At 43.0% G+C, this 25,740-nt stretch overlaps 1 protein-coding gene across 8 annotated transcripts; it reads right to left on the reverse strand.

The window, feature by feature from the left end:
- Positions 1-21: 21 nt before the first annotated feature.
- On the reverse strand, positions 22-25,740 carry ahi1 (Abelson helper integration site 1). 8 transcript variants are annotated; one of them, XM_063909069.1, is made up of 27 exons: positions 25,679-25,740; positions 25,229-25,291; positions 24,564-24,682; positions 23,983-24,494; positions 23,706-23,791; positions 23,416-23,614; positions 23,029-23,224; positions 22,575-22,670; positions 22,313-22,498; positions 20,399-20,548; positions 20,094-20,226; positions 18,041-18,164; positions 17,375-17,604; positions 16,096-16,193; positions 15,903-16,021; positions 15,314-15,444; positions 15,096-15,236; positions 14,762-14,946; positions 10,692-10,734; positions 10,422-10,474; positions 9,862-9,979; positions 8,022-8,080; positions 7,783-7,842; positions 4,539-4,701; positions 4,399-4,457; positions 4,177-4,259; positions 22-1,847 (listed from the first exon to the last, which is right to left on the reverse strand). In XM_063909069.1, the coding sequence occupies exons 2-27, from the start codon at positions 25,236-25,238 to the stop codon at positions 1,694-1,696; spliced, it is 3,507 nt and encodes a 1,168-aa protein (XP_063765139.1). In that variant the 5' UTR covers positions 25,239-25,291; positions 25,679-25,740; the 3' UTR covers positions 22-1,693. The 8 variants fall into 8 exon arrangements, 7 of the variants coding, with proteins under 7 accessions (XP_063765139.1, XP_063765140.1, XP_063765141.1 ...); XM_063909070.1 differs by having other exon boundaries at positions 23,416-23,611; positions 25,229-25,359; positions 25,680-25,728; XM_063909071.1 differs by having other exon boundaries at positions 22-1,844; positions 25,229-25,359; positions 25,680-25,728.

Consider the following 25,740-nt stretch of genomic DNA (forward strand, 5'->3'; position numbering starts at 1 on the left):
TCAAAGAATGCATCATCAAAATATCACTTTATTTTTTATTAAAAACTCAATTCTGATATAAAACCGTGCCTTTACATGACACACCTTCACAAATATATATCTGTGGAGAGCAGAATACAAGCTGAGAAAATAAATCTAGTTCCCTACATCAGCATTAACATGAACACAATACACACTTAATACCTACATCTGCAAAACAGCTACACATGAACACACGTTTAAATGATCAGATCAAAGTCAGAGTCAAATCTGAAATCAAAATGCATTTGAAATAAATTCTATCCTTAAAGTAAAACTGTGAAATGTTTCCTCTTATACTCGGATCAGCCGCTCTAACGCTCTCCTACAGCGGGATGAATATGACCACACACCGTGTGAAATGAAGACTTCATTAAACACCACGTCTCTACCGTTCAGTAAAGAACCTGTACACTCCCGGAGCACCCTGCAGAACACATGGGGCACAGAGCTGTCTGTAGTTCTGCAGCTGTCTGTAGTTCTGCAGCTGTCTGTAGTTCTGCAGCTGTCTGTAGTTCTGCAGCGGTCTGTAGTTCCCTCCAGCTGTCTGTAGTTCCCTCTAGCTGTCTGTACTTCTGCAGCTGTCTGTAGTTCTGCAGCGGTCTGTAGTTCCCTCCAGGTGTCTGTAGTCCCCTCCAGGTGTCTGTAGTTCTCTCCAGCTGTCTGTAGTTCCCTCTAGCTGTCTGTACTTCTGCAGCTGTCTGTAGTTCCCTCCAGCTGTCTGTAGTTCTGCAGCTGTCTGTAGTCTATCTGTCTGTAGTCTATCTGTCTGTAATTGTCTGTAGTCTGTCTGTTATTGTCTGTAGTCTATCTGTCTGTAATTGTCTGTAGTCTATCTGTCTGTAATTGTCTGTAGTCTATCTGTCTGTAATTGTCTGTAGTCTATCTGTCTGTAATTGTCTGTAGTCTATCTGTCTGTAGTCTATCTGTCTGTAATTGTCTGTAGTCTATCTGTCTGTAGTCTATCTGTCTGTAATTGTCTGTAGTCTGTCTGTAGTCTATCTGTCTGTAATTGTCTGTAGTCTATCTGTCTGTAGTCTGTCTGTAATTGTCTGTAGTCTGTCTGTAATTGTCTGTAGTCTATCTGTCTGTAATTGTCTGTAGTCTATCTGTCTGTGATTGTCTGTAGTCTATCTGTCTGTAGTCTATCTGTCTGTAATTGTCTGTAGTCTATCTGTCTGTAGTCTATCTGTCTGTAATTGTCTGTAGTCTATCTGTCTGTAATTGTCTGTAGTCTATCTGTCTGTAGTCTATCTGTCTGTAATTGTCTGTAGTCTATCTGTCTGTAGTCTATGTGTCTGTAATTGTCTGTAGTCTATCTGTCTGTAATTGTCTGTAGTCTATCTGTCTGTAGTCTATCTGTCTGTAATTGTCTGTAGTCTATCTGTCTGTAGTCTATCTGTCTGTAATTGTCTGTAGTCTATCTGTCTGTAATTGTCTGTAGTCTATCTGTCTGTAATTGTCTGTAGTCTATCTGTCTGTAGTCTATGTGTCTGTAATTGTCTGTAGTCTATCTGTCTGTAGTCTATCTGTCTGTAGTCTATCTGTCTGTAGTCTATCTGTCTGTAGTCTATCTGTCTGTAATTGTCTGTAGTCTATCTGTCTGTAGTCTATGTGTCTGTAATTGTCTGTAGTCTATCTGTCTGTAGTCTATGTGTCTGTAATTGTCTGTAGTCTACGTGTCGGGTGTGAAGGCAGTGTTGCTGTGTCCTGAGGGTCTGTGAGGCAGCGGTCTGTCTGAAGATCTTCCTCTCCTCCGACTGTCCTGAGGAGCGTCTGAAGCAGCAGGAAGTCCCGCCTTCTTCACCCTCTTCTTCCTCCTCACTCTGCTGGAGAACAATAACAGTTAGTATTTATAGTTTGCTGTAGTTCAGTCAGTGTCTCAGTCAGTGTCTCTGTCTGTAGTTCAGTCAGTGTCTCTGTCTGTAGTTCAGTCAGTGTCTCAGTCAGTGTCTCTGTCTGTAGTTCAGTCAGTGTCTCAGTCAGTGTCTCTGTCTGTAGTTCAGTCAGTGTCTCTGTCTGTAGTTCAGTCAGTGTCTCTGTCTGTAGTTCAGTCAGTGTCTCGGTCAGTGTCTCTGTCTGTAGTTCAGTCAGTGTCTCAGTCAGTGTCTCTGTCTGTAGTTCAGTCAGTGTCTCAGTCAGTGTCTCTGTCTGTAGTTCAGTCAGTGTCTCAGTCAGTGTCTCTGTCTGTAGTTCAGTCAGTGTCTCAGTCACTGTCTCTGTCTGTAGTTCAGTCAGTGTCTCAGTCAGTGTCTCTGTCTGTAGTTCAGTCAGTGTCTCAGTCAGTGTCTCTGTCTGTAGTTCAGTCAGTGTCTCAGTCAGTGTCTCTGTCTGTAGTTCAGTCAGTGTCTCTGTCTGTAGTTCAGTCAGTGTCTCAGTCAGTGTCTCTGTCTGTAGTTCAGTCAGTGTTTCAGTCAGTGTCTCTGTCTGTAGTTCAGTCAGTGTCTCTGTTTGTAGTTCAGTCAGTGTCTCAGTCAGTGTCTCAGTCTGTAGTTCAGTCAGTGTCTCAGTCTGTAGTTCAGTCAGTGTCTCAGTCTGTAGTTCAGTCAGTGTCTCAGTCAGTGTCTCTGTCTGTAGTTCAGTCAGTGTCTCAGTCAGTGTCTCTGTCTGTAGTTCAGTCAGTGTCTCAGTCAGTGTCTCAGTCTGTAGTGCAGTCAGTGTCTCTGTCTGTAGTTCAGTCAGTGTCTCTGTCTGTAGTTCAGTCAGTGTCCCAGTCAGTGTCTCTGTCTGTAGTTCAGTCAGTGTCTCTGTCTGTAGTTCAGTCAGTGTCCCAGTCAGTGTCTCTGTCTGTAGTTCAGTCAGTGTCCCAGTCAGTGTCTCTGTCTGTAGTTCAGTCAGTGTCCCAGTCAGTGTCTCTGTCTGTAGTTCAGTCAGTGTCTCAGTCTGTAGTTCAGTCAGTGTCCCAGTCAGTGTCTCTGTGTGTAGTTCAGTCAGTGTCTCAGTCAGTGTCTCTGTGTGTAGTTCAGTCAGTGTCTCAGTCTGTAGTTCAGTCAGTGTCTCAGTCAGTGTCTCTGTCTGTAGTTCAGTCAGTGTCTCAGTCTGTAGTTCAGTCAGTGTCCCAGTCAGCGTCTCTGTCTGTAGTTCAGTCAGTGTCCCAGTCAGTGTCTCTGTATGTAGTTCAGTCAGTGTCCCAGTCAGTGTCTCTGTCTGTAGTTCAGTCAGTGTCTCTGTCTGTAGTTCAGTCAGTGTCCCAGTCAGTGTCTCTGTCTGTAGTTCAGTCAGTGTCTCTGTCTGTAGTTCAGTCAGTGTCCCAGTCAGTGTCTCTGTCTGTAGTTCAGTCAGTGTCTCAGTCAGTGTCTCTGTCTGTAGTTCAGTCAGTGTCTCAGTCAGTGTCTCTGTATGTAGTTCAGTCAGGGTCTCAGTCTGTAGTTCAGTCAGGGTCTCAGTCAGTGTCTCTGTCAGTGTCTCTGTAGTTCAGTCAGTGTCTCTGTCTGTAGCTCAGTCAGTGTCTCAGTCAGTGTCTCTGTCTGTAGTTCAGTCAGTGTCTCAGTCAGTGTCTCTGTCTGTAGTTCAGTCAGGGTCTTAGTCTGTAGTTCAGTCAGGGTCTCAGTCAGTGTGTCTGTCTGTAGTTCAGTCAGGGTCTCTGTCTGTAGTTCAGTCAGTGTCCCAGTCAGTGTCTCTGTCTGTAGGTCAGTCAGTGTCTCAGTCAGTGTCTCTGTATGTAGTTCAGTCAGGGTCTCAGTCTGTAGTTCAGTCAGGGTCTCAGTCAGTGTCTCTGTCAGTGTCTCTGTAGTTCAGTCAGTGTCTCTGTCAGTGTCTCTGTCTGTAGTTCAGTCAGGGTCTTAGTCTGTAGTTCAGTCAGGGTCTCAGTCAGTGTGTCTGTCTGTAGTTCAGTCAGGGTCTCTGTCTGTAGTTCAGTCAGTGTCTCAGTCTGTAGTTCAGTCAGGGTCTCAGTCAGTGTCTCAGTCAGTGTCTCAGTCAGGGTCTCAGTCAGTGTCTCAGTCAGGGTCTCAGTCTGTAGTTCAGTCAGGGTCTCAGTCAGTGTGTCTGTCTGTAGTTCAGTCAGGGTCTCTGTCTGTAGTTCAGTCAGGGTCTCAGTCAGTGTCTCAGTCAGGGTCTCAGTCTGTAGTTCAGTCAGGGTCTCAGTCAGTGTCTCAGTCAGTGTCTCAGTCAGGGTCTCAGTCAGGGTCTCAGTCTGTAGTTCAGTCAGGGTCTCACCTGGTGTCCTGTGTCTCCGGCTCGGTGTCGTTGGGCTCAGAGAGGAAGCGGAGCTCTCCAGAGGAGCTGATGGCAGCAGAGACCTGGAGAGGAGACAGGACGTCATAGTGATGAAGACCAGCATGCACCAGTGACTGACCAGAGTCCCATCAGAACCAGCAGGCTCTGGACGCCTTTATGTCCTCCGAGTACTGATCGGACTGTGTGAAGGCGTCTCCTCACCTTTGTTGGAGTTCTTCTCTCCACCGTCTCCTCGGCTGCCTGAGCCCCCTCCTCATCTCCTGCAACACAAAATAACTCTTACCAATAATGCATCTTCCAGACTGACGAATGATAATACACTCAAACCCCCCCTCACTGACTCTGGTCTGAGACGTATGAGGACAGGAAGTATCCCTGCTGCCCGTCAGACAGGTGGCCGAACCACCAGTTCTCGTTGTCTTTGTAGAGAACCTGGACAAGGTCTCCGCGGCGCAGCGTTAGCTCGTCAGAGCGGGACGCCCTGTAGTCGTACAGAGATACCACCTGCAGAGGGGGGAGTGAACCTCCTTAAAGCTCCTCTTGTATCCAGCAGCAGGAGTAAAGGAGTCTGAGAGGATTCTGAGAGGACTCTGAGAGCAGTCTGAGAGGAGTCTGAGAGGAGTCTGGGAAGAGTCTGACAGGAGGAATCTGAGAGGAGTCTGACAGGAGGAGTCTGACAGGAGGAGTCTGAGAGGAGTCTGGCAGGAGTCTGAGAGGACTCTGGGAAGAGTCTGACAGGAGGAGTCTGACAGGACTCTGGGAAGAGTCTGACAGGAGGAGTCTGAGAGGAGTCTGACAGGAGGAGTCTGAGAGGAGTCTGAATGGACTCTGAGAGCAGTCTGAGAGGAGTCTGAGAGGAGTCTGAGATTAGTCTGAGAGGAGTCTGAGAGGAGTCTGAGAGGAGTCTGAGAGGAGTCTGAGATGAGAATGAGAGGAGTCTTGGAAGAGTCTGACAGGAGGAGTCTGAGAGGAGTCTGACAGGAGGAGTCTGACAGGAGGAGCCTGAGAGGACTCTGACAGGAGGAGTCTAAGAGGAGTCTGAGAGGAGTCTGACAGGAGGAGTCTAACAGGAGTCTGAGAGGACTCTAAGACGAGTCTGAGAGGAGTCTGAGAGGAGTCTGACAGGAGGAGTCTAAGAGGAGTCTAAGAGGAGTCTGAGAGGAGTCTGAGAGGAGTCTGACAGGAGGAGTCTAAGAGGACTCGGCGAGGAGTCTGAGAGGAGTCTGAGAGGAGTCTGAGAAGAGTCTGACAGGAGGAGTCTGAGAGGACTCTGAGAGCAGTCTGAGAGGAGTCTGAGAGGAGTCTGAGAGGAGTCTGAGAAGAGTCTGACAGGAGGAGTCTGAGAGGAGTCTGACAGGAGGAGTCTGACAGGAGGAGCCTGACAGGAGTCTGAGAGGACTCTGGGAAGAGTCTGACAGGAGGAGTCTGAGAGAAGTCTGACAGGAGGAGTCTGAGAGGAGTCTGACAGGAGGAGTCTGACAGGAGGAGTCTTAGAGGAGTCTGACAGGAGTCTGAGAGGAGTCTGGGAAGAGTCTGACAGGAGGAGTCTGACAGGACTCTGGGAAGAGTCTGAGAGGAGGAGTCTGAGAGGAGTCTGACAGGAGGAGTCTGAGAGGAGTCTGACAGGAGGAGTCTGAGAGGAGTCTGAATGGACTCTGAGAGCAGTCTGAGAGGAGTCTGAGAGGAGTCTGAGATTAGTCTGAGAGGAGTCTGAGATGAGTCTGAGAGGAGTCTGGGAAGAGTCTGACAGGAGGAGTCTAAGAGGAGTCTGAGAGGAGTCTGAGAGGAGTCTGACAGGAGGAGTCTAACAGGAGTCTGAGAGGACTCTAAGACGAGTCTGAGAGGAGTCTGACAGGAGGAGTCTGAGAGGACTCTGAGAGGAGTCTAAGAGGAGTCTAAGAGGAGTCTGAGAGGAGTCTGAGAGGAGTCTGACAGGAGGAGTCTAAGAGGACTCGGCGAGGAGTCTGAGGAGTCTGAGAGGAGTCTGAGAGGAGTCTGAGAAGAGTCTGACAGGAGGAGTCTGAGAGGACTCTGAGAGCAGTCTGAGAGGAGTCTGAGAGGAGTCTGAGAGGAGTCTGAGAAGAGTCTGACAGGAGGAGTCTGAGAGGAGTCTGACAGGAGGAGTCTGACAGGAGGAGTCTGACAGGAGTCTGAGAGGACTCTGGGAAGAGTCTGACAGGAGGAGTCTGAGAGAAGTCTGACAGGAGGAGTCTGAGAGGAGTCTGACAGGAGGAGTCTGACAGGAGGAGTCTGACAGGAGGAGTCTTAGAGGAGTCTGACAGGAGTCTGAGAGGACTCTGGGAAGAGTCTGACAGGAGGAGTCTGACAGGACTCTGGGAAGAGTCTGAGAGGAGGAGTCTGAGAGGAGTCTGACAGGAGGAGTCTGAGAGGAGTCTGAATGGACTCTGAGAGCAGTCTGAGAGGAGTCTGAGAGGAGTCTGAGATTAGTCTGAGAGGAGTCTGAGATGAGTCTGAGAGGAGTCTGGGAAGAGTCTGACAGGAGGAGTCTGAGAGGAGTCTGACAGGAGGAGTCTGACAGGAGGAGCCTGAGAGGACTCTGACAGGAGGAGTCTAAGAGGAGTCTGAGAGGAGTCTGAGAGGAGTCTGACAGGAGGAGTCTAAGAGGAGTCTGAGAGGACTCTAAGACGAGTCTGAGAGGAGTCTGAGAGGAGTCTGACAGGAGGAGTCTGAGAGGACTCTAAGAGGAGTCTAAGAGGAGTCTAAGAGGAGTCTGAGAGGAGTCTGAGAGGAGTCTGAGAGGACTCTAAGAGGAGTGTAAGAGGAGTCTGAGAGGAGGAGTCTAAGAGGAGTTTGAGAGGACTCTAAGAGGAGTCTGAGAAGAGTCTGAGAGGAGTCTGACAGGAGGAGTCTAAGAGGAGTATGAGAGGAGGAGTCTGAGAGGAGTCCGAGACGAGTCTAAGAGGAGTCTGACAGGAGTCTGACAGGAGGAGTCTAAGAGGAGTCTGAGAGGAGTCTGACAGGAGGAGTCTGAGAGGAGTCTGAGAGGTCTCTAAGAGGAGTCTGAGAGGAGTCTGAGAGGACTCTAAGAGGAGTCTGAGAGGAGTCTGACAGGAGGAGTCTAAGAGGAGTCTGACAGGAGTCTGACAGGAGGAGTCTGAGAGGAGTCTGAGAGGAGTCTGAGAGGTCTCTAAGAGGAGTCTGAGAGGACTCTAAGAAGAGTCTGAGAGGAGTCTAAGAGGAGTCTGAGAGGAGTCTGACAGGAGGAGTCTAAGAGGAGGAGTCTGACAGGAGTCTGACAGGAGGAGTCTGAGAGGAGTCTGAGAGGAGTCTGAGAGGTCTCTAAGAGGAGTCTGAGAGGACTCTAAGAAGAGTCTGAGAGGAGTCTAAGAGGAGTCTGAGAGGAGTCTGACAGGAGGAGTCTAAGAGGAGGAGTCTAAGAGGAGTCTGAGAGGAGGAGTCTAAGAGGAGTCTGACAGGAGGAGTCTAAGAGGAGGAGTCTAAGAGGAGTCTGAGAGGAGGAGTCTGAGAGGAGTCTGACAGGAGGAGTCTAAGAGGAGGAGTCTAAGAGGAGTCTGAGAGGAGGAGTCTGAGAGGAGTCTGATCTGCTGATGGATGAAGACTCACCACTTGTTGGACAGCAGAATGTGTCTCATGACCTCCTGCAGGAACACGCTCTGAGGCACTCTGGAGGAAACACACATTCAACCTTTTTCTGCAGCAGACTATATAAAGACACCAGAGCAGTGCAGTCATTTAGAGACACTTTAAGACCCTCATGAACAGCTGCCTGAATGCTTAAAGAGAGACACCTCTCAAAGGAACACACTCCTTAATCCTACATGATAAACAGTACAGTCTCTCACCCTGTGCAGCCGGAGGGACGAGGCTCCTATCAGGCGCTGACCTACCGGACTGAAGCCCCCTGAAAGCACAGGAACAGCCAGCTGTAACCGGTTTAATGTGGAGAGTAGCAAAAGGCGGGGTTAATGCAGACAGACATACGGACGCAGGTGGAACCATCAGAGGCCCGTCTGAGTCTGTGCACGCTGATCACGCTTCACGGAAACACAGAGCACGCTTCACGGAAACACAGAGCACGCTTCACTGAAACACTGAGAGCAGGTTACACTGAAACACTAACCCGCTACCGGGGTAATACCGGTGTAATAACGGTGTAATAATGGTGTGATCACGGGGTGATAACGGGGTAATAACGGTGTGATAACGGGGTAATAACGGGTTAATAACGGGGTAATAACGGGTTAATAACGGGTTAATAACGGGGTAATAACGGGTTAATAACGGGGGTAATAACGGGGTAATAACGGTGTAATAACGGGGTAATAACGGGGTAATAACGGTTTGATAACGGTGTGATAACGGGGTAATAACGATGTGATAACGGGGTAATAACGGTTTGATAACGGGGTAATAACGGGGTAATAATGGTGTAATAACAGTGTAATAACGGGGTAATAACGGTGTAGTAACGGGGTAATAACGGTTTGATAACGGTGTGATAACGGGGTAATAACGATGTGATACCGGTGTAATACCGGTGTAATAACGGGGTAATAACGGTGTGATACCGGTGTAATAACGGGGTAATAATGGGGTAATAACGGTGTGATAACGGGGTAATAACGGTGTGATAACGGGGTAATAACGGTGTAATAACGGTGTGATAACGGGGTAATAACGGGGTAATAACGGGGTAATAACGGTGTGATAACGGGGTAATAACGGGGTAATAATGGTGTAATAACAGTGTAATAACGGGGTAATAACGGTGTAATAACGGGGTAATAACGGTTTGATAACGGTGTGATAACGGGGTAATAACGGTGTGATAACGGGGTAATAACGGTGTAAAAACGGGGTAATAATGGTGTGATAACGGGGTAATAACGGTGTAATAACGGTTTGATAACGGTGTGATAACGGGGTAATAACGATGTGATAACGGGGTAATAACGGTTTGATAACGGGGTAATAACGGGGTAATAATGGTGTAATAACAGTGTAATAACGGGGTAATAACGGTGTAGTAACGGGGTAATAACGGTTTGATAACGGTGTGATAACGGGGTAATAACGATGTGATAACGGGGTAATACCGGTGTAATAACGGGGTAATAACAGTGTGATACCGGTGTAATACCGGTGTAATAACGGGGTAATAACGGTGTGATACCGGTGTAATAACGGGGTAATAATGGGGTAATAACGGGGTAATAACGGTTTGATAACGGGGTAATAACGGGGTAATAATGGTGTAATAACAGTGTGATAACGGGGTAATAACGGTGTAATAACGGGGTAATAACGGTTTGATAACGGGGTAATAACGGGGTAATAATGGTGTAATAACAGTGTAATAACGGGGTAATAACGGTGTAGTAACGGGGTAATAACGGTTTGATAACGGTGTGATAACGGGGTAATAACGATGTGATAACGGGGTAATACCGGTGTAATAACGGGGTAATAACAGTGTGATAACGGGGTAATACCGGTGTAATAACGGGGTAATAACAGTGTGATAACGGTGTAATACCGGTGTAATAACGGGGTAATAACGGTGTGATACCGGTGTAATAACGGGGTAATAATGGGGTAATAACGGTGTGATACCGGTGTAATAACGGGGTAATAACGGGGTAATAACGGTGTGATACCGGGGTAATAACGGTAGTATCTCACGTTGCTGTGTGCTGAGCGCTGCCTGAGGTATCAGCGTCTCGGCCACAGATCCAGAGAGCTGCAGTTTGGCGTGAGGAGAGAGGAGGGAGGGGGGAGGTAACGAAGAGTTTAACCCCGTCTGAAACAAGAGGGTCAGGACATTAGCGTCACCTTTATATTTCATGCAGCCACCTTAGGCCTCTTAATTCAGTGTGCAGAGGTTAGTCTAAGGTAGAGAATACATTTACTACTTTATTTATCAGGCAGACAAGAGCCAGACAACAGTCTGAGTCCAGCACTTCTTTATCCCCTCTGTAATTAGATTAGTAATAATGCTCCCCTGGTGATCAATATGTAGCTGCTTCCTTCACAAAGAGACCCTCTGTGGGACTCTGCTGGGCACATTTCTCAGGGGTGGAAAAGCAGAAACTGTATTCATAAAACCTTCCATTCTGCAGTTTGTTTCATGAGCACATTCAGGATGAGTTTAGTGAAAGAGCTCATTGTTGATATGAAAGTTATGAAGGGTTACATCACCAGGTTTGACCTCAATAAAGACCGGGTTCAGACTTAAAACTCACTGTGACCGAGTCGGGGGTGAAGCTCCTCCCTGAGTGAATAAAGCTCATCTTATCTGAAACACACACACACACACACACACACACACACACACACACACACACACACACACACACACACACACACACACACACACACACACACACACACACACACACACACACACACACACACACACACACACACACACACACACACACACACACACATGAACAGGTTGATGGCGATGTGCTTCAGACATGATGTTGATGATATTAAATATGAACTCTGACCTGACTCGTTGGTTCCCGACAGAGACGACCTCTGATGGGGCTCCTGAAAAAAATACTTTTATAAAATCTGTATATTATTATAAAAACGGGTGTTAAAGTAATAAAAAAATAACAATATTTATATTTATAATAAAGGCATATAATAAAAACATAAAATAAAAACATAAAATAAAACGTAATATTAGGTATTCGTAATTTTAGCAATAATAAAACATGTATACTATAATTAATAATAATAATACATGTATACTATAATTAATAATAAAACATGTATACTATAATTAATAATAATAATAAAACATGTATACTATAATTAATAATAATAAAACATGTATACTATAATTAATAATAAAACATGTATACTATAATTAATAATAATAATAATAAAACATGTATACTATAATTAATAATAATAATAATAAAACATGTATACTATAATTAATAATAAAACATGTATACTATAATTAATAATAATAATAATAAAACATGTATACTATAATTAATAATAATAATAATAAAACATGTATACTATAATTAATAATAATAAAACATGTATACTATAATTAATAATAAAACATGTATACTATAATTAATAATAATAAAACATGTATACTATAATTAATATAATTAATAATAAAACATGTATACTATAATTAATAATAATAAAACATGTATACTATAATTAATAATAATAATAATAAAACATGTATACTATAATTAATAATATAATACATGTATACTATAATTAATAATAAAACATGTATACTATAATTAATAATAAAACATGTATACTATAATTAATAATAAAACATGTATACTATAATTAATAATAAACATGTATACTATAATTAATAATAAAACATGTATACTATAATTAATAATAATAAAACATGTATACTATAATTAATAATAATAAAACATGTATACTATAATTAATAATAATAAAACATGTATACTATAATTAATAATAATAAAACATGTATACTATAATTAATAATAATAAACATGTATACTATAATTAAATAATAATAAAACATGTATACTATAATTAATAATAATAAAACATGTATACTATAATTAATAATAATAATAATAATAAAACATGTATACTATAATTAATAATAATAAAACATGTATACTATAATTAATAATAAAACATGTATACTATAATTAATAATAATAAAACATGTATACTATAATTAATAATAATAAAACATGTATACTATAATTAATAATAATAAAACATGTATACTATAATTAATAATAAAACATGTATACTATAATTAATAATAAAACATGTATACTATAATTAATAATAATAAAACATGTATACTATAATTAATAATAAAACATGTATACTATAATTAATAATAATAAAACATGTATACTATAATTAATAATAATAAACATGTATACTATAATTAATAATAAAACATGTATACTATAATTAATAATAAAACATGTATACTATAATTAATAATAATAAAACATGTATACTATAATTAATAATAAAACATGTATACTATAATTAATAATAATAAAACATGTATACTATAATTAATAATAATAAAACATGTATACTATAATTAATAATAATAATACATGTATACTATAATTAATAATAATAAAACATGTATACTATAATTAATAATAATAAAACATGTATACTATAATTAATAATAAAACATGTATACTATAATTAATAATAATAAAACATGTATACTATAATTAATAATAATAAAACATGTATACTATAATTAATAATAATAAACATGTATACTATAATTAATAATAATAAACATGTATACTATAATTATAATAATAAACATGTATACTATAATTAATAATAATAAAACATGTATACTATAATTAATAATAAAACATGTATACTATAATTAATAATAAAACATGTATACTATAATTATAATAATAAACATGTATACTATAATTAATAATAATAAACATGTATACTATAATTAATAATAATAAAACATGTATACTATAATTAATAATAAAACATGTATACTATAATTAATAATAAAACATGTATACTATAATTAATAATAAACATGTTTACTATAATTAATAATAAAACATGTATACTATAATTAATAATAATAATAATAAAACATGTATACTATAATTAATAATAAATATACATGTATACTATAATTAATAATAATAATAATAATAAAACATGTATACTATAATTAATAATAATAATAATAATAAAACATGTATACTATAATTAATAATAATAAAACATGTATACTATAATTAATAATAATAAAACATGTATACTATAATTAATAATAATAAAACATGTATACTATAATTAATAATAAAACATGTATACTATAATTAATAATAATAAACATGTATACTATAATTAATAATAAAACATGTATACTATAATTAATAATAAAACATGTATACTATAATTAATAATAATAATAATAATAAAACATGTATACTATAATTAATAATAATAAAACATGTATACTATAATTAATAATAATAATACATGTATACTATAATTAATAATAATAATAATAATAAAACATGTATACTATAATTAATAATAATAATAATAATAAAACATGTATACTATAATTAATATAATAAAACATGTATACTATAATTAATAATAATAAAACATGTATACTATAATTAATAATAATAAAACATGTATACTATAATTAATAATAAACATGTATACTATAATTAATAATAAACATGTATACTATAATTAATAATAATAAAACATGTATACTATAATTAATAATAATAATAATAAAACATGTATACTATAATTAATAATAAACATGTATACTATAATTAATAATAAAACATGTATACTATAATTAATAATAAAACATGTATACTATAATTAATAATAATAAACATGTATACTATAATTAATAATAAAACATGTATACTATAATTAATAATAAAACATGTATACTATAATTAATAATAAAACATGTATACTATAATTAATAATAATAATAATAAAACATGTATACTATAATTAATAATAAACATGTATACTATAATTAATAATAAAACATGTATACTATAATTAATAATAAAACATGTATACTATAATTAATAATAATAATAATAAAACATGTATACTATAATTAATAATAAACATGTATACTATAATTAATAATAAAACATGTATACTATAATTAATAATAATAATAATAAAACATGTATACTATAATTAATAATAAACATGTATACTATAATTAATAATAAAACATGTATACTATAATTAATAATAAAACATGTATACTATAATTAATAATAATAAACATGTATACTATAATTAATAATAAAACATGTATACTATAATTAATAATAAAACATGTATACTATAATTAATAATAAAACATGTATACTATAATTAATAATAATAATAATAAAACATGTATACTATAATTAATAATAATAAAACATGTATACTATAATTAATAATAATAATAAAACATGTATACTATAATTAATAATAATAAAACATGTATACTATAATTAATAATAAAACATGTATACTATAATTAATAATAATAATAAAACATGTATACTATAATTAATAATAATAATAAAACATGTATACTATAATTAATAATAATAAAACATGTATACTATAATTAATAATAATAAAACATGTATACTATAATTAATAATAATAATAATAATAAAACATGTATACTATAATTAATAATAATAATAATAATAAAACATGTATACTATAATTAATAATAATAAAACATGTATACTATAATTAATAATAATAAAACATGTATACTATAATTAATAATAATAAAACATGTATACTATAATTAATAATAATAAAACATGTATACTATAATTAATAATAATAAAACATGTATACTATAATTAATATTAATAATAATAAAACATGTATACTATAATTAATAATAATAAAACATGTATACTATAATTAATAATAATAGCAATATATATATTTTACAAAGTTATGATCAAAGAATAATAATAATTGTTATTATTCTAGTTATTGTAACAGAGGAATGATTGCTAACCAGCACAGAGTCCAGCTGCTCCTTCACACTCTGCATCTTCAGAGCCAGCCTGCTGTTCTGGATCAGCTGATCCATGGAGTCCTGCAGGCTGGGGGGGTGCAGGGGGTCGGGGGGGTTCCTAAGGGTCCGGGAGTCTGCAGAGGCCGACCTGCTGGCCTTGAGACTCTGGCCCTCCAGCTGGGACACTGACAGACAGACGGCGGGGCAATGGAGTCTCTTTTCCTGGTGTGTGTGTGTGTGTGTGTGTGTGTGTGTGTGTGTGTGTGTGTGTGTGTGTGTGTGTGTGTGTGTGTGTGTGTGTGTGTGTGTGTGTGTGTGTGTGTGTGTCTCTCACCTGAGCGGTCGTGCAGGTACAGCTGGATCAGCTGACCCTGTCCGAAGGCACTGAAGGCCACCATGTTCTCGTGGGGGTGGAAGCAGACCCCATGCAGCGCCGTGGAGAAGCATAGCTCCGAGTAGACCGCCAGCTGGTCTCCTGAGGGGGGAGGGGGGGGGTCAGCAGCAGGCGGGGTGTAGTATGTAGTGTGTAGAGGATACATAATGGAGTCTGACCAGTGTCTGTGTTCCAGACGTACGCCATGCCGTCTTCGCTGCCGGAGAGCAGGAAGCTCCCGCAGGGGGAGAAGGTGCTGCAGACCCTCTCTCTGTAGTTCGTGGCCCCGATGTACCGCTTCACCGCCAGGCTGAACACACACATTTATACATGAGTGGATAATAGATAGCATTAATACACACTCCCTAACACAGCCCTTTCTGCTCAGGCATCACTGAGATGTGGTTGTGGTGTTGTCCTTTTAGGTCTCCTGTTTTCAGTCTTCTTGTTTCTCTTTGAAATTTGAGTCTTATTTGACTCGTGAAATCTCTTTGCATCTGTTGTGTGGTTATTTACATCTCTTTTTGGATTTGTTTTAGGTATCTCTGGTGGTTCTAGAGCTGTTTGTAGTCATTTTGAGGATTTGTTTGTCCTTTGAATTGTATTTTGTGTCTCCTTGTGGACATTTTGTGTTTAATTTATAATCTTTTGGCAGTGGCTTTGTTTCTTTGTTGTCATATCGACTCTTTGAGTTTCCCTCCACACCCTCCGATAGTTTCTGTGCATCTGAAGCAAACCTCCGGGCTTTATATGAGAGGTGTTATTTACATGCGCATGTCCATCACGCGCAGCACGCTGTCTCTGGCGTGGATCAGCAGGCAGCGTCCGTTGGGGTGCAGCTGCAGCTTGCTGATGGGGACGCTGCGCAGGTCCCCCTCTGAGATCTCCTGCAGGGAGAAGCACAGTTATACTTTATTGACCGCACCGCGTATATGACTGTGAGTAGACCTCCTCTCCGTACCTTCTCCACACTCCAGCGCTGACCCCTCTCTCCTTCACCTACTGGGCTCCTCCACACCAGGATCAGGCCCGAGTTATCCGCAGAGAACATCCTCCACCCTGAGCACACACACACACACACACACACACACACACACACACACACACACACACACAGTCAGAGAACATCCTCCACCCTGAGCACACACACACACACACACCATCAGAGAACATCCTCCACCCTGAGCACACACACACACACACATACACACACACACACACACACACACACACACACACACACACACAGTCAGAGAACATCCTCCACCCTGAGCACACACACACACACACACACACACACACACACACACACACACACACACACCATCAGAGAACATCCTCCACCCTGAGCACACACACACACACACACACACACACACACAGACACACACACCATCAGAGAACATCCTCCACCCTGAGCACACACACACACACACACACACACACACACACACACACACACACACACACACACACACACACACACACACACACACACACACACACACACACACACACACACACAATCAGAGAACATCCTCCACCCTGAGCACACACACACACACACACACACACACACACACACACACACACACACACACACACACACACACACACACAGTCAGAGAACATCCTCCACCCTGAGCACACACACACACACACACACACACACACACACACACACACACACACACACACACACACACACACACACACACACACACACACACACACACACACACACACACACACACACACACACACACACAGTCAGAGAACATCCTCCACCCTGAGCACACACACACACACACACACACACACACACACACACACACACACACACACACCATCAGAGAACATCCTCCACCCTGAGCACACACACACACACACACACACACACACACACACACACACACATACACACATACACACATACACACATACACACATACACACATACACACACACACACACACACACACACACACACACACACACACACACACACACACACACACACACACACACACACCAGAGAACATCCTCCACCCTGAGCACACACACACACACACACACACCATCAGAGAACATCCTCCACCCTGAGCACACACAAGAGGAGCCCAGAGGGTCTGAGCCCAAATGGTCTGAGCCCAGATGGTCTGAGCCCAGAGGGTCTGAGCCTAGGTCTGTGTGCAGGTTATCACTCACCTGGATACTAACCCCACCCCCCCAGTGATTACCTTCGGCATCGAAACAGAGGGAGTTGATGAAGCTGCGGTGACCTTCGACCTCCTGCAGCAGCTGTCCGTTCACATCGGGCACGTCCACCCTCCAGAGGCGCAACAGAGCATCAAACCCCCCCGTCAGCACCAGGCCAGGGGCCGCCGGGTGGTACTGAGCGCAGTACACAAAGGACGGGTGGGGGAGCACCTTCTGGGCCAAGGCCTGCAGACCCTCCACCCTCCACTCTCTGGACACACACACACACACACACACACACACACACACACACACACACACACACACACACACACACACACACACACACACACACACACACACACAAACACACATCACTACAGACGCCTGCAGACCCTCCACCCTCCACTCTCCACTCTCCCAGAATTCAGACTTTTTCCTAAAATACATCTTTTGGTCATCATTTTGACTCGTTTCAGAATTTTTAAATGTTTTAGTTTTCATCTTTTTCGAATTTGGACTTTAAAAAAAAAAAATGTCTTCATTTAGAATTTTTACTTTTTTTTGTGACATCACTCACTATGGATCAGTCGGGCTCCTTTTGGCTGGCGCTCCAACACATTGTATTTGACATGCTTAGGGGCGGGACATCTCTGAGCAGTTGACCAATCACAACAGCAGAAGAGGCTCCTTTAAGATGAACTCACCGAACGGTCCCGTCAGAGGAGGCCGACAGCAGACTGCGATTGTCTGTCGACCAGCACAGATCATACACCACCTGCAGGTGACCGCCCAACACCCCCAGAGCCTTTCCAGAGGGGATCTCATACACTGCAACACATACAGAGAGGGGGGGGCTCAGACACTTCAACATATACAGAGAGGGGGGGTTTCGAACCCTGCATCACAGAGGGACGCAGGGTCTCAACAGTAAATCAGAGGTGAGAAAGGGTGGTTCCAGCTCCTGACTCTCAGCTCAGAGTCTGCCCCCCCAGCATTGAGCAGACATACTTCCTCTTCAGATCTGGGGACTCAGGGTTTATTATTCAGGTTAGAGTCTGAGTCTCCATCAGACGCAGCTCACTGGAACTGCTAGAGATGCTTCCTGGAGGTCTGTTGGATCAGGGTTATGATCCCGGACAGTTCAACCAGAAGACCTTCTGCTTTAAAAACCTCCTCTATTAGTCTCTGTCTTTCTGACTGCTGCTGCAGGTGCTCCTGAGGTGTCTGTGGTGTGTTCAGGTGCTCCTGAGGTGTGGTGTTCAGGTGAGGAGCAGGGAGGGGTGTGTTCAGGTGAGGAGCAGTGAGTGGTGGACTGGTGTGATGTGTCCATGTCAGGTCCTCACTGATGTTTACCCCGAGGAACCCGAAGCTGCTGACTCTCTCCACAGGAGTCCCGTCGATGGTGATGGGTGTGTGTGCCTCTCTCTGCCTCTTCCTGTAGTCCACAATCAGCTCCTTTGTTTTGCTGACGTTGAGATGGAGGTTGTTGTCCTGGCACCAAGATGTCAGGGCTCTGACCTCCTCTCTGTACGCCGTCTCGTCGCCGTCTGTGATCAGGCCGATGGCGGTCGTGTCGTCAGCAAACTTGATGATGGCGTTGGAGCTGTGTGTGGCCACGCAGTCGTGCGTGAACAGGGAGTAGAGGAGAGGGCTGAGCACACAACCCTGAGGGGCTCCGGTGTTGAGGGTCAAGGTGGAGGATGTGATGTTCCCGATCCGCACTGCCTGTGTCTGTGAACACATCTGCCAGCTGAACTGCACACACCTTGAGAGCACGGCCAGGGATGCCATCAGGTCCAGGAGCCCTGTGTGTGTTGATCCTTTTCAGAGATCTACACACATCTGCACTGGTTAAAACCAGTGAGCAGGGATCCTGGGCCTTCTGTGTCTCCACAGCCGGGGGCCTCTCAAAGCGTGCATAAAATGTGTTCAGTTCATCTGGGAGAGATGCAGACACTTCCTCAGCACCACTCGTCCTTTAAAAAATGTAAAAACAACCAACAAAGTAAAACAATAAAAACACTAAGATGTGGAGTTGGTGAGGAGCTCAAGACACGGCAGCCATCCTCGGCACCATCTTGCTTGTACTACTCTAGGTGAGGAGGGGTGTGTTCAGGTGAGGAGCAGTGAGTGGTGTGTTCAGGTGAGGAGCAGTGAGGGGTGTGTTCAGGTGCTCCTGAGGTGTGGTGTGTTTAGGTGTTCAGGTGAGGAGCAGTGAGTGGTGTGTTCAGGTGAGGAGCAGTGAGGGGTGTGTTCAGGTGCTCCTGAGGTGTGGTGTGTTTAGGTGTTCAGGTGAGGAGCAGTGAGGGGTGTGTTCAGGTGAGGAGCAGTGAGGGGTGTGTTCAGGTGAGGAGCAGTGAGGGGTGTGTTCAGGTGAGGAGCAGTGAGGGGTGTGTTAAGGTGTTCAGGTGAGGAGCAGTAAGGGGTGTGTTCAGGTGAGGAGCAGTGAGGGGTGTGTTCAGGTGAGGAGCAGTGAGGGGTGTGTTCAGGTGAGGAGCAGTGAGGGGTGTGTTAAGGTGCTCCTGAGGTGTGGTGTGTTTAGGTGTTCAGGTGAGGAGCAGTGAGGGGTGTGTTAAGGTGTTCAGGTGAGGAGCAGTGAGGGGTGTGTTTAGGTGAGGAGCAGTGAGGGGTGTGTTCAGGTGAGGAGCAGTGAGGGGTGTGTTTAGGTGTTCAGGTGAGGAGCAGTGAGGGGTGTGTTCAGGTGAGGAGCAGTGAGGGGTGTGTTCAGGTGAGGAGCAGTGAGGGGTGTGTTCTCACCAATGACGGGGAAGGCGTCTCTGTCGGCACAGGCTGCAGCAAGCTGCGTCCCGCTGTGGGAGAACTGCAGTGTCAGGCAGCCCAGCTGCCCCCCCCTCAGGGACAGCATCGGTCTGTTGGGGATCCTGCACACCTGCAGCACCAATTCCATTTAAAAGGGAGTTTCTTGCAAACAGAAGGTGTATGTTTATTTCTTTGCACTATTATTCATTAAATACATTTTAGAGATACAGATTTTATTTTATTGAAGAAAAGTTTGTTTCTTGGTTTTTAAAACAATTGATTTAATGTCTGTCTCCACCCACCTGTCCGGGCAGCCTGCTCCACCTGGGTGGGGGGGGCAGGGTGTGAGTGGGTTGCAGCAGACTCCGGGTCGCTTCGCTCTGCAGCTCGCTGTACGACGTGCTGCCGCGCTCCTCCTGCAGTGCCATCATGGAGCGCATGCACGGGTCCACCTGAGCACAGCAAGCACAGAACACCCGATTAAATACAGTGGGGCAAAAAAGTATTTAGTCAGCCACCAATTGTGCAAGTTCTCCCATTTAAAAAGATGAGTCCTGTCATTTTTATCGTAGGTAAACCTCAACTATGAGAGACAGAATGGGGGAAACAATCCAGAAATCACATTGTAGGATTTTAATGAATTCATTTCAAATGATTGTGGAAAATAAGTATTTGGTCAATAACAAAAGTTCATCTCAATACTTTGTTATATACCCTTTGTTGGCAATGACAGAGGTCAAAGGATTTCTGTAAGTCTTCACAAGGTTTCCACACTGTTGCTGGTATTTTGGCCCATTCCTCCGTGCAGATCTCCTCTAAAGCAGTGATGTTATGGGGCTGTCGCTGGGCAACACGGACTTTCAACTCCCTCCAAAGATTTTCTATGGGGTTGAGATCTGGAGACTGCTAGGCCACTCCAGGACCTTGAAATGCTTCTTACGAAGCCACTCCTTCGTTGCCCTGGCGGTGTGTTTGGGATCATTGTCATGCTGAAAGACCCAGCCACGCTTCATCTTCAGTGCCCTTGCTGATGGAAGGAGGTTTTCTCTCAACATCTCACGATACATGGCCCCATTCATTCTTTCCTTTACACGGATCAGTCGTCCTGGTCCCTTTGCAGAAAAACAGCCCCAAAGCATGATGTTTCCACCCCCATGCTTCACAGTAGGTATGGTGTTCTTTGGAGGCAACTCTGCATTCTTTCTCCTCCAAACACGACGAGTTGAGTTTTTACCAAAAAGTTCTATTTTGGTTTCATCTGACCATATGACATTCTCCCAATCCTCTTCTGGATCATCCAAATGCCCTCTAGCAAACTTCAGACGGGCCTGGACATGTACTGGCTTAAGCAGGGGGACACGTCTGGAACTGCAGGATGTAAGTCCCTGGCGGCGTAGTGTGTTACTGATGGTAGCCTCTGTTACTTTGGTCCCAGCTCTCTGCAGGTCATTCACTAGGTCCCCCCGTGTGGTTCTGGGATTTTTGCTCACCGTTCTTGTGATCATTTTGACCCCACGGGGTGAGATCTTGCGTGGAGCCCCAGATCGAGGGAGATTAGCAGTGGTCTTGTATGTCTTCCATTTTCTAATAATTGCTCCCACAGTTGATTTCTTCACACCAAGCTGCTTACCTATTGCACATTCAGTTTTCCCAGCCTGGTGCAGGTCTACAATTTAGTCTCTGGTCTCCTTTGACAGCTCTTTGGTCTTGGCCATAGTGGAGTTTGGAGTATGACTGTTTGAGGTTGTGGACAGGTGTCTTTTATACTGATAACGAGTTCAAAAAGGTGCCATTAATACAGGTAACGAGTGGAGGACCGAGGAGCCTCTTAAAGAAGAAGTTACAGGTCTGTGAGAGACAGACATCTTGCTTGTTTGTAGGTGACCAAATACTTATTTTACTGAGGAATTTATAATGAATTCATTAAAATCCTACAATGTGATTTCCTGGATTGTTTCCCCCATTCTGTCTCTCATAGTTGAAGTGTACCTATGATGAAAATGACAGGACTCATCTTTTTAAATGGGAGAACTTGCACAATTGGTGGCTGACTAAATACTTTTTTGCCCCACTGTAAGTATATATCCTACACACGCAGGGTCCACCTGCAGCATAGTATATATATATATATATATATAAGTATACGTATATAAGTATATATCATACACAGCCTGGTTACCACACAGCAGAAGTGTTCCTGGTGAAGGTAAACCTACGTGCTCGGGGAGTTTGATGCCCTTCACGGTGACGTAGAGGGTGGAGGCGTACTTATGTCGGGGAAACTTGCTCCACCACTCCACCACCTCGATGCTGCCTGTCGTCCTCTTGGCCCGGGCGGGGGGGCAAAACAGCTGCAGGCGGAGCTTACTGTCGATGTTCAGCACGCCGTTAGTGCCCACCAGCTGCAGGGATCAGAGGAGAAGTTATAGAGAACGATTTGAAACACATGATGTGATGAACAGGGCTCTAAAGCAGCACCTTGAGGAACGCCCACGCTATCTTCCTGAATCCTCGCTCAGGGGCGTCCAAGGCAGCGTGAGCTCGCGCTTCCTCCATCGTCATAAAGTCCAGGATCTTTACGAGACAGAGAAAAAACAATTAGAGCATTTTGGTGTATAAATATGCCATGTTCGTTGTATAGAACATTTTAAATCAGGTGATCTTATGTCAACAGTTTGTATGTTTAAGATTGATGGCCCAATAAAAATACTTGTGAAAAAAAAGAAATGAGACAAAAGCATAAATATAAATATCAAATGAAAATAATTGTAAAAAATAATTCATTTGAATAACATTTTGAGAAAAAAGTCAAACTTCAGGAGAGTTGTCCCCACCCCGGTGTCCAAACAAGATCCAGACTAAAGGAGGAAATGTCATGGTGTATTCATATTTATATAAATGTGTGTAGATGGGGGGGGTACAGGGGTCTGACCTCGAAGAAGAGGATGACTCGGGGCCCTTCCTCCTGGCTCTGCTGCAGGAAGTAGCCGAAGCGCTCGTTGAAGAGGATCTGCTCCCTCCACTCGGGGATGATGGACTTGTTCTTCTTGAAGTCGAAGGGCTGAGTGATGATGGGGAGGACGTGCTCCACGTTCTGCTGCTCGTAGAACGACGACACCGGGCGATGGCTGCAGACAAACAGAGGGAGAAGTTGCTCACGAAGGAAACTTACCCAACACGCCAGGGCAGTTTAGATGAATCACACAGAAACTGTCTTTGGAATAGACAGGCACCCCTTAACCCTTTCAAGTAAAAAGAGTGTATCTGTGCAGGTCGTGTTATGTTAAATATGTTTATTTAAACGGTCTCTGGTGCTCACCTGTCCTCTTTCCTCACGTACTGCCCCGTCCTCTCGTCCACCACATGGACCTTCACCATGGGGTGAGAGACCAGCAGGTCGCTCTGCAGCCGGTCGCTCCGGTGCACAAACACACTGAGCACCAGGCTTGCATCAAACTCCGGCCCCACCTGCACCCCTGCATCATCCTCTGCATCCACATCCACCTCCTCACTCACTGCTGGGGGGGCAAACAGGTGAAATATCCACATCATAAAACTAGAGCAAGTTCAACTATTTCCTGTCAGTATCGAGGTGAGAGCTCCAGGTACCGTGTTTCTTCTTCTTCTTCTTCTTCTTCTTCTCCTTTGACTCGGCCTGGTTTTCCTGCTCTGTATCCTGCTCAGCATCTTCCTCTCTAGACCACACAACGACACATCAATAAAGGGCTGCACTCGCTGGGTTAAACAGATGTGCATCCCAGTGTCTCAGAGCCAGAGGGGATGTGTTTGCATGAGAAGGAGGAGGAGGAGGAGGAGGAGGAGCAGAAGAAGAAGAAGAACAAGAAGAACAAGAAGAACAAGAACAAGAACAAGAAGAAGAACTCACCCTGCTTCCTGTGTGACGACAGACTTCAGCTTCTTCTTCTTCTTCTTCCCGACGTCGTTATTCAGAGAAACGTTTTGTGTTTCCCCCTGACTCTTTGTGGTCTTCTTCTTCACACTCCTCTCCTCCTCTTCCTCTTGAGTCTTCGTCTCCTGCTGAGCGATCTGCAGCTGGTACTCCTGCAGCAGTTTGTCCTCAGCCTCCTTCGCCTCCTTTTCTCCTCTTCCCTTCCCCTTCTTACTCTTCCTCTTGCCCTCCTTCCCTCCTCCTCTCTCCTCCGGTTCTGCAGTATCTCCTCCCTTCTCCTGGGGGGGAGGCAGGAAAGGCAGCTCCCTCCTGCTCCTCCTCTTCCCCCTGGAGGTCTCCTGGTTCCTGCTGTTGTTCAGCTCCTCTCTTCGCTGGTTTTTGGTGTATCGGGGGCTCTCCTGCTCCGGGTCGTAGATGTTCTGCAGTATCTCCTGGTCGTCCTGCTCCGAGAGCTTCTCCAGGTCAGGCGTTTTCTTCAGGGTCTGCATCTGAAACAGGAGACATTTCTTTAGATCAGAAACAGAGATCCAGTATCCGACCCGATCCAGAACACTCACCGGGATCTCCTCCTGAGCCTCAGGGGGTTTCTGCTTTGATTTCTTTTTGTCTGAATGTGAATATTTCTTGAGGACTTCATTGAATCGTTCCCGGGTCTTTGCCCGGGCTTCACTTTCACCTGGAAATAAAAAAGATTACACATCATGAAAGGATTAAATGGCCTTTGGGTGTTAAAATCTACTACCTTAAAATATCTGGGGCTTAAAATTCCTTTTTGCACAACATTTCTTTTTGTTTTTTTGGTACTTGAATTATTTTTAAATGCAAATGTGGTTGTATTTCCACCAGCAGGTGGCTGGTTGGCTCCCAGCCCTGCAGTCAACATGTGGATGTGTCTTTGGGCAAGATACTGAACCCTGAGCTGCTCCCGATGGCCAACGGTACACGGGTGCGGGTGTGTGTGTGTGTGTGTGTGTGTGTGATTGTTAGCTTCCCTAGAGCAAGTGGTGCTGCTCTGCATGAATGAGGTGTGAAAGGGAGAATGACTCGTAGTATGTGAAGCTCTGAGGGGACGGAGAGACCTGATGAAGAGCTGTATAAGTTCAGTCTGTTCACCATAGTGTCCACCGGCCACAGTATTTCTCTGCCTGATGCTGGTAAAAGGTGCTGGTTTTGTACCATGTATCTCAGAACCACTTCTACTTATAGAGTTGAGTTCACTGACCTGCAGGCATCCTCAGTGTGTGTTACCCTCTCATCCTCAGAGCCCCAGCAGAGAGGTGTCCATCTGTGAACACAACAACACAACAGGTGTGCTGTAACCTCAACACAGTACCTCCTGGATCCTCCGGTTAGCTGGTGAATAGCATATTTATTTAGTTTAGCAATACTTTTAAAAACAGTAGAACAAACCCACATTGTGTTTGCACTCTATCTGCTGCGCTAAGGCTAAAATGACAATAAGAAAATCAACATTCAGAAGAAGATAACCGCTATGTTAGCATGCTAATTGCTAACGTTAGCTCGTTGTTTATATCTTTTCTAAGTTTTTCAAAGCTCGGTGAAGCTTATTCAAACACGTTGAGGCTCAGTATAAAGCAAACATCTCACACATGTATTCATAAAGCTGTATGAGAGCTAGTTTAATTTATTTAGGAGTATTTATGAGGTTTTACCTGCTGAGATTGAGCACCTCTAAAGACGCTCCGGCCGTTTCCAACGCAACCAAAACCGTAG

Source organism: Eleginops maclovinus, chromosome 19 (genome assembly GCF_036324505.1).
Source record: "Eleginops maclovinus isolate JMC-PN-2008 ecotype Puerto Natales chromosome 19, JC_Emac_rtc_rv5, whole genome shotgun sequence".
Lineage (NCBI taxonomy): Eukaryota > Metazoa > Chordata > Actinopteri > Perciformes > Eleginopidae > Eleginops > Eleginops maclovinus.